The following is a 9,362-nucleotide window of genomic DNA, read 5'->3' on the forward strand; positions in this document are numbered from 1 at the left end:
TGGGAAGATTCATTTCTAAATCATCAGAAAAGTGCTTTAAATTCTTTTCAGCTCTTAAAAAGCAAGATCACTTTGAATGGAACGAGGAATGTTAGCAGGCACTCAAAAATTTGAAGACATACTTATCAAATTCACCATTGCTCGCAAAACCAAAGGCTAGGGAAATACTGCTCATCTACCTTATTGTTTCAGAAGTAGCAATAAGTGCTGTTTTAGTCCGTGAGGACCAAAGTAAACAATCTCCGATCTATTATGTTAGCAAATCTTTGTTAGATGCGGAGACACGGTACCCTCAATTGGAAAAGCTTGCACTTGCATTAATCATGGCATCTAGAAAATTAAGGCCTTATTTTCAATGTCATCCTATTGCTGTAGTAACTGCTTATCTATTACGCAATATATTACATAAGCATGAATTGTCAGGTAGGTTAGCTAAATGGGCTATAGAATTAAGTGAATACAATATCACCTACCAACCTAGAACTGCTATAAAATCTCAAGTGTTAGCTGATTTCGTGGCTGATTTTAGCCAAGGGATGCAATTAGAAGCAGAAAAAGAGTTGCAGGTGTTCAACGGAGCTAACCCAGAAACTTGGACCTTGTTTACTGATGGTTCATCTAACGTAAAGGGTGCTGGTTTAGGGATTGTTTTGGTACCACCTATGGGTGAAACCATTTGACAAGCCATAAAATGTCATTCTATAACTAACAATGAGGCAGAGTATGAGCTGTGATTGTAGGTTTAGAACTGGCACGAGAACTTGGCATAAATCAAATTATAATCAAAAGCAATTCATAGCTCGTAGTTAATCAAATACTGGGACTTATACGGCCAGGGAAACAAGGATGCAGCAATACTTAGAGAAGGTACAAGATTTGATAAAGCAATTTCAAACCTGGAAAGTAACACAAATACCAAGGGATGAAAATGTTGAAGCCGACGCCCTAACTAATCTAGCATCTGCGGCATACGTGGCAAGCAATGAAAATACTTCAGTTATTCATTTGTTTCATTCAATTCTCGACCTCGATAAGAATGAGGTAAATTTCAATAACTTAACTTGGGATTTGAGGAACGAAATTGTTGCTTTTTTGCAGTATGGTACCATCCCTGAAAATAAGAAAAAAGCTCATGCACTTTGAAAAAAGGCTGCTCGGTATTGCTTAAAGCAAGGCAATATTTACTGAAAAATGTTCGGTGGTCCCTTAGCAAGATGCCTCAGACCTTCTCAGACGGAATACGTAATGAGAGAAATACACGAGGGGCATTATGGGAATCACGCAGGAGGAAGGTCATTGGTAAGAACCTTAATTAGGGCAGGTTATTATTGGCACAAAATGGAAGAAGAAGTGGAAAGTTTCGTGGCTAAATGTGATAAATCCAAAGGTACGGTAATAATATGCATAGGCCTGCAGAGTTATTACATCTGTTCATTGCACCATGGGCATTTATGAAATGGGGGATGGATATCGAGGGTCCACTACCGCAAGCAAAAGGACAGGTAAAATTTTTGCTCGTACTCACTGATTATTTTACTAAATGGGTAGAGGCAGGAGTATTTAAACAGGTGCGAGAAAAGGAAGTTAAAGATTTCATTTGTGGAATATCATATGCCGATTCGGTGTGCCAAAGGAGATCGTGTGTGATAATGGTCCTCAGTTTATAGGCACTCAAATCACATAATTCTTTCAAAATTGGTAGATTAAAAGGATTACGTATACACCTTATCATCCGGTGGGTAATCGGCAAGCTGAGTCAACAAACAAAGTCATTATCAATAATTTAAAAAAGCGCTTAGAGGAATCCAAAGGTAATTGGCCAAAAGTGTTACCTGGTGTTTTATGGGCATATCGCACAACAACAAAAACAAGTACAGGAGAAACATCATTTTCATTGGTTTATGGAGCTGAAGCTTTAATTACAGTTGAGATAGGAGAGCCGAGTACACAATTCACACAGGTGACAGAAGAATCTAATGACGAGGAAATGCGTGTAAATCTTGATTTACTTGAAGGAAGAAGAGAAGCTGCATTAATAAGAATGGCAGCACAAAAGCAGGTCGTAGAACGATACTACAACAGAAAAGCATGCCTCAGATTCTTCAAAATTGGGGACTTCGTGCTCAAAAAGGTTTTTCAATCTTCGAAGGAAGCTAACTCGGGGAAATTAAGTCCAACATGGGAAGGACCCTATAGAATTCATGATATTGCAGGTAAAGGAGCATACGAGCTGGAAAACAATGGATGGCAAGATACTACCTTCACATTGGAATGTTGTTCATCTGAAGAGATATTATTTCTGAAGAATACCCACGGTCAGGTATCCATATTTTAAAATTTAATTTTTGAATTGTTAAAATTTTACTAACGATTTTAGATGATATGCAAAACGCTAACCCGTACTAAATGATGAGTCACGACCTGCAAGGCACGTGGAATAAATTAAACTTCCTGGCCTAGGGTTACAATTATTCAGATAGAAATTCAAACAGGTTAAGCAGTCTTCATCTATAATCGTACCTATGAGTCCCGTATGTTTTTCCTTTACAGAGAAAGGACCAAATGAGAGGAACAATCAAGTGCCTGAGGCTTCATACTTTAACGCTCAAACACTTGGGGGACTACATAATATACACGGACATATGTATAAGGAAGGCAAAGAAGATCAAGCCCTGAAAAGTTCACTCATTGAATGAGTCAAGTGCAAAGCAAAGTCACGAGCTAAGGCCAAAGAAAAACCTTACCATAGTTAGGGTAAAGGCTATGTACTGAAACGGGTTATAGATAAAAACCTCGTGTTTATTTTTCTTTTTTAAATCTGTTACAAGAAAAATAGTTACGAGAAAGTTATAGATGTAATTCAAATACATGTAAAGTGTTATTCAAAACTAGACAAAGTTCAAATAAAAACTTGTCAAAGTTATTTCAAAGAAACATGTGTATTCCTATTTCTTTTATCGTATGTTAACACTATTATGAAGTTGAAACGTCTTTTTCATTAAGTGTCGAATATAAAAGGGCCTTTTTTTTATAAAATTCATGATTAATGTAAATATTCATGAAGATAATAGAAGCATTTTTAAAGAATGAAAATGCAAATTATTCTATAAGTCCTTAAAAATAAAGGCAAGAATAAACTAAATGGAAGTTCAAGATAGTAACGAGAAAACTTCTTAATATTAAAAAGCTTAAGGCTAAGTACGAACTTAGTCATAAACTTCAAATTGTTTATACAAATTGCCCCATGAAAGGTCCGGGGACTTGACTTTCCAAAACAAACCCTCAAATGAGACCAAGGGTTTCACCACAATTTTCCCAAAAAACAAAACAACACAAAGAAATTCAAATGACTTAAACTTATCACTAAGAAGATGTAGGAACTGAAGTAGGTGCATCAACAACAGCGGGCTCAACTTGGTTTATAGCAGCGGGCTCAACTGGGCTTGAAGGAGTTGGGATACCCGTATCAACTTCAACATTCACGGAAGCTTCGGCCACGGGAGAAGGAAAATCTTGAGTTTGCTGAGCCTTCTCAATAGTTTCATTGATTTTAGCTAACTCAGATTCCAAGTTAAAAGTTTCTTGGCTAGCTTCAACTAGGGTATCACGGCGAGAATTCAAAAATGCCCAACTCACTTCAATGGTAGATTTATCCTCAAGTATTTCATAATTCCTTTCCTAGTCAGCAATTTCATTCTTTAATTTCTCATTTTCAGCCAAGGCAGAAGTGTAAGAAGCTTGAAGAGAGGCATGGGAACTTTCCAAGGCACAAACCTTATCAGAAGAAGCTCGGAGGTCTTCTTGTGCTTGAGTCAAATTCTACACGATCTCTCCAGCATAAGCCTCTTTCTCACCCAAGAGAGCCTTCAACTCTCTAATCTCTTCACCTGGCTTGGACAGCTGCTCGGAGAAAGAGGTTTCAAGACGAGCCTTTTCTTTATCCACTTGACTTGCAGAAGCCTTTTCAACTACCAACTCTGAAGTCAAGGCCCGTACCTGTTGCTCCAAGGTACTCTTACTTTCTTCTAAGTACTCCACTCAATCTGAAGGCTTTCATACTGTTCCTTCCAATTGCACGCCTCTAATTGAGAATCACGCACTAGTTGCTCTGAGAGGGCAACCCTTTTCATCATCTCCGTGCCGATAAGATTAGCCTGTAAAAAAAGGAAGGGAAATGAGAATCTCAAATATAGAAAAATTTTAAAGCACATCAAAGGAAAAAAGAGAAGGGGAATACCTTTAAAGAAGTGTTCACAATATTATTCATCAAAGTCAAGGAGCTATGGCTCTCTAGCTTGGCCCTTTCAATTGGTCCAATTAAGGGCTTTAGCCATACATCTGCTTGACCCGATTTCCCTAAGAGATTGCCCTCGGCGGGGACTTCAATGATCACTTGCCTCATAGCACCACTCCTACTTGAGGAGCCAACTTCAGCACGATGAATGATTGGGGAGGAATTGTTAAAGTAGGAACAATAGAAGTAGTAAAACCAGTCTGGGGAGGAACGAAAACAGCCGAGATCGGCAAAGAAGGAGTCACAGACACGGGTGTAGAAAAAGAAGCCAGAGGTGCTTCATCCAAAACTGGGCCTAAGCCTTCACCACCAAACCTGCTGATAAAAAGCTGCTCAACAGAGTCATGAGCAGCAGTGGGCGCAACATCATCGTCAGGAATCACTATCGGGGCTTCAACAGACTCTTTAAGGGGAATAGAACGGTGGGGGATGCTTCTTCTTCATCATCAGAAATGATGCGTCTTCGAGCCCGTGGCCTTGTTACCAAAGAGACCATGTCTTCCTCTTCTTCATAATCTTGTTCATCAACGATTTTCTCTTCAATAAAGAACTCAAGATTATTTTTTGGGCCCTTTCCAAAGAGATACGAGAAGCCGCGACCGCCTCGGCAGTAACTCCTCGAATAGCAAATCCTGATAGAAAGAAGGATTGAAATTAGTTTAGAGAAATAAAAAATATATGTAAGATAAAATAAAATAAAAGCACTTACCATGAGTTTTTACTTTCCAACCAAATAATTGGGAAAAGGTATTCCAAGATCTACCATCCATTGGAGAAATCTTCAATAGTTTGTCTACCCAATCACGGAAATTGGGAACATCTTCCACAACTCCCATGGCTGCTTAAAAAGAAAAGCAAAATTAAAAGAAAAATCAACAAACTTGAAGAAAAAGGTACGAGAAAGTCAGAAGACTCATGTGCAAAATTTCACTTCTTAGGGAAGGGAACATTCTCATCACCCACTAAACCAACAGTAGGGGCAACAACAAACCGGGCATACCAGCCATGGTCTTTGTCATCTTCAGGGCTCACCAAAACTCTTTTGCTCCTAGCTACTAGTGTAAAAACACCATTGCGAAAGAGTCTATAGGGGCAAAGGTGGATCAAATGTGGGAAAGTAAAAGGCACACTGGCTGTGTTGGTCAAATGCCTCAAACAGGCAACAGCCCTCCATATTATTGGGCCAATTTGACCCAAGTAAACATCAAAGAAACGATAGAACTCAAGGATAACAAGGTCAATAGCTGGTTTAAATCCTAAAGTGAAAGGGTATGTATAAACAAAGGAAAATTCGGTTAAGTAGGAAGTAATTCTTTGATTGGGAATGATAATAGGAAAATCATGACTCCAATGGCAGTCTCTACGAACTATAGAAATCAAACCTTTAGTAATTTGAGTGGGATAGATATCAGCATGATCTAAAGAAGATACTTGGTTTCTAAGAGACTCTCTGTCATGATAAAAAAGACAGTTCCGCAGGAACTATCTCTTCTACTCAAGGCTCACGAAGAGGTTCAGAAGGTTCTTTACCCCTAGAAGAAGATCTTTGTGAAAGAGAACCTCTAGTTCTAGAAGAAGGGCCAGAACTAGGTGAAGGAATAGAAGAACCACGTGTAGATCCTAAACTACGGAGCCTACCTCCTCTTCTGCTCCTACTGGGGGCATTAGGGAAGGTATCAACAATGGGAACCCTTCTAGGGTTAGGGTTTGATGAAGACATGATGATACGATGAAGAAGCAAATAGAGATTTTAGAAAATTGGATGATCAGAAAACTTTTTGTGGTAAAGACAAAAAAGGAAGTTACATTTATACTGATAAGCAACCGCCAAAGGAAAATGTGCAATGATGGAAGGACCATAATAATGATAACTGGCGCTTCGTGAATAGTAAAGCCGTGAAAAAGCCTTAAAAAGTGCTGCAAAACTGCATAACTAATGAAAAGGTGACGTGTGAAAAGCATTAAATGGAAGTGACAATTGAAGCATCGATTCTGTCATAGCATTAATGGTGACAAAAATCCTCATTTTAATGAAATCCACTTCCCAAATATTCAATCGATGAATAAATGACAAGTGGGGGGACTATCCGTATTGGGAAAAATTGAGTTTACATATTAAAGTGGTGTAAAGATGACGTGTCATGACACATAGACTGGTCAAAGAGTTACAACTGACAAAAAGGCACGAGTTGCAACAGATACGAGCAGAGGCAAAGGAAGAGGCACGAGTGGTTATCCAAAAGACTCAGTGCTCGTACTTATTTAAGTCCAAGAATCAAGGGGAATGAATCTGACACTACATGAGAGTACATATACAATATTTAATGAGCCTTAAATACTAAAAACGTTAGAGAATCTGTATTAAATACAATGATTATGTAACATAGCATTTAATGTCTTTAATTGTCCATAATGGCCTTATTATGACAAAGGCAAAAGCATATCTCCAAAATAGCTATAAAAGGGAGAGAACAGATCAATTGTAGGGACACGAAATACTATCTGAATATACCGATTTACTTGCTTTTCTTCTGATTATCTTCTTGCTAGCCAAATTACTTTCTTTCATATATTCTTTTGATTATCACTAACCCAAGTTCTTCTAAATTAAATCTTTGACCAAAATCCCATTTTTTGGTTAAACAAATATATCGTTGGAAAGCTATTTGGAAGGGCTATAACTTTCTTGTTTTGCATTTTCGCGAAATCCCACTACTGCAGCGCATGATGCGATGCGTAGTGTGCTGCGCATGTAGAAAATTCATGCAGCCCATCAGAATCAGCAATCTGAACTTTCCCACTGCCGCCCCGCATCGCGCGTCGCCCCATGCGGCGCGGTAATGCAAATTTTACAGAGTGAGTGTCCTATTTCGCGTGGGAGAAGGTATTTTCGTCTGGGCCCGACCCCTACTTGGTATAAATATATGTAAAAGTGCTATTTTTAGAGGAGTTGGACATACTTTTCACATATTTTAGACCTAAGGAGGCTAAGGAGACCAAGATTCGACCTAAGGAGGCAGAGACACAAGACGGGGAATTCTTCTATTAGTTTTCCTTCCTCTTCCTATTTTTCATTGTTGGTTATGACTTTTAGTATTGTATTTTTATATACTATTATGAATAGCTAATTTGTTATCTAGGGTTTGGATGAAACCTTTTGTAGGATGAATTATTGTTATGTTTTTATATAATTGAGTCGTAGCTTTTCTCTATTTGTTCAACTACATTTATATTGTGGTTGGTTGAAGAGCTCTCAATTAGCTGTACCTATTTAGTATGTATTACTCGGGAGAGAGTGCATATTTAGGTAGTTGTTGAACAACATCACTCCCGACGTATGTGAGGAATCAATAACCAAGGGTTTAAAGGTGGGATAGGGATAACGAAACCTTGGATGCGATCTAAGTGAGTTGTACTTGAAGCCAGCTAGCGTAACTCGAGAGAGTATGCCTAGTAAATTGTCGTAATTACTCGGGAGAGAATTACAACATGCAGAGCACTCATGATTGGTAGAGAATACTTAGGCGGAATTATAGAAGACATAGCGGGAAGGATTCCGACAATTAGGGAAATCATAACTCTAGACCTCCTTAATCTTTTCTCCAACCTGTAGTATCTTTAGTTGTTAATTTACTATTTTAATTTGTTAGTTAATTAGTTAAACACAAGAATCTTAATATCTATAAGTTAGGAACTGTTCAAGCTTGTCTTCTTGGTGATATTGAACAACTGTAGCTAAGCCTTAGTTCTCCGTGGGATTCGACTCCGGACTTATAAATCGGATTATATTTGCAACGACCGCTTAGTCCTTTTTATAAGGCATAGTTGGGCGTGATCAAATTTTGACGTTGTTGCCGGGGAACTAACGGTGTAGTTGTATGTGTACATATTGCAAGGTTTCAAGTTTGAATTTTAATTTATTTTTTAGTATTTGATTATTTTTTATTTTTTTATTTTAGTTTTATTTGAGAAACATGGCATTATGGAATTATGAGAATTTTAATGTTGGTAATTCTATTTTTAATCCTCCTTATGTATATTGTGAAGGAAACCATCCAGGGATAAATTATCAAAATATTCCTGAGAGAAAGTTTTGTGCACCAACTCAATCTTATGTGTGTTAGTCAAGATGGTCACTTTCACGGTTGTGCTTATATTTCTTACCTTCCCCCAACTCCTTACTTTGATGGTTCTTCTTTTTCTGGTGAAGTTAATAGGAACAAAGAACCCAGGGAAGCTGACCTAAAGAAGATCGAAGATATGTTAAAGTGCATTTTGGAACAACATAGTAAATTACAACTGCAGATAGAAAGGCAGGAGGAAACTATTCACAACTTGAACATTCACATGAGTCAACTAGTTGAAGATTTTAATGCTAAACAAGCCAATATTGTGAATAGTATCCAAGAAGAGCGTGAATTAGATACCGGAATTGAGGAGCTACAAGAGAAGGCCAGAGTAGAGCACCAACAATCAATCGAACTAGATTTTGAGGATGCCGATGTCGTAGAAGAGATACTAGAGTCAACCAAGGATATTGAGGATACATATTTAGTTAACTCTATTGTCATTAGTGTTGAGAATGTAGACAGTCCCAATATTCATGTAGTTGAGCGCATGGTCCAAACTCCAAGCATTTTTCCATATTGTGTTTGGATGATGATATGGAAATAGAGTCGTCCGAGCCACTTGAGGAGTCAAGGAGTAAGGAACAAGATGTCTACATTCTGGAATTCTTCGTGTCAGAAAGTTAGGAAGACACATCTCATCTAAAGGCCAAGAAGTATAGAATACAACATTGTTTATGGGGCCAGTCAGATTCGTTCCACCACCCCAGGAGCATGATCACAGAGCAGAATCAAAACTTGGGATCCAATTCATAAGTTCGAAGTGGAGGCAGAAAGTGATTCACGTCGTGCCGCGACGTTAAATCAAGCGTTTGTTGGGAGGCAACCCAGCTTTACTGCTTTCTTTTATTTATTTATTTATTTTTTATTGTATTATTTTTGTAGTGTCAATTTTTGATTTTCCAGGAGCATGGAAAGCAAAGCTATTGGAAGGATGCAAT

General features: G+C 38.1%; 1 protein-coding gene across 1 annotated transcript; it reads left to right on the forward strand.

Moving 5' to 3' along the window:
• Nucleotides 1-846: 846 nt before the first annotated feature.
• Nucleotides 847-3,090, forward strand: LOC138880024 (uncharacterized). Its single transcript, XM_070159675.1, has 3 exons — nucleotides 847-1,041; nucleotides 1,703-2,213; nucleotides 3,065-3,090. Exons 1-3 carry the CDS (start codon nucleotides 847-849, stop codon nucleotides 3,088-3,090), a joined length of 732 nt encoding a protein of 243 aa, XP_070015776.1.
• Nucleotides 3,091-9,362: the final 6,272 nt, after the last annotated feature.

Source organism: Nicotiana sylvestris, chromosome 10 (genome assembly GCF_000393655.2).
Source record: "Nicotiana sylvestris chromosome 10, ASM39365v2, whole genome shotgun sequence".
In the NCBI taxonomy this organism is placed as follows: Eukaryota; Viridiplantae; Streptophyta; class Magnoliopsida; order Solanales; family Solanaceae; genus Nicotiana; species Nicotiana sylvestris.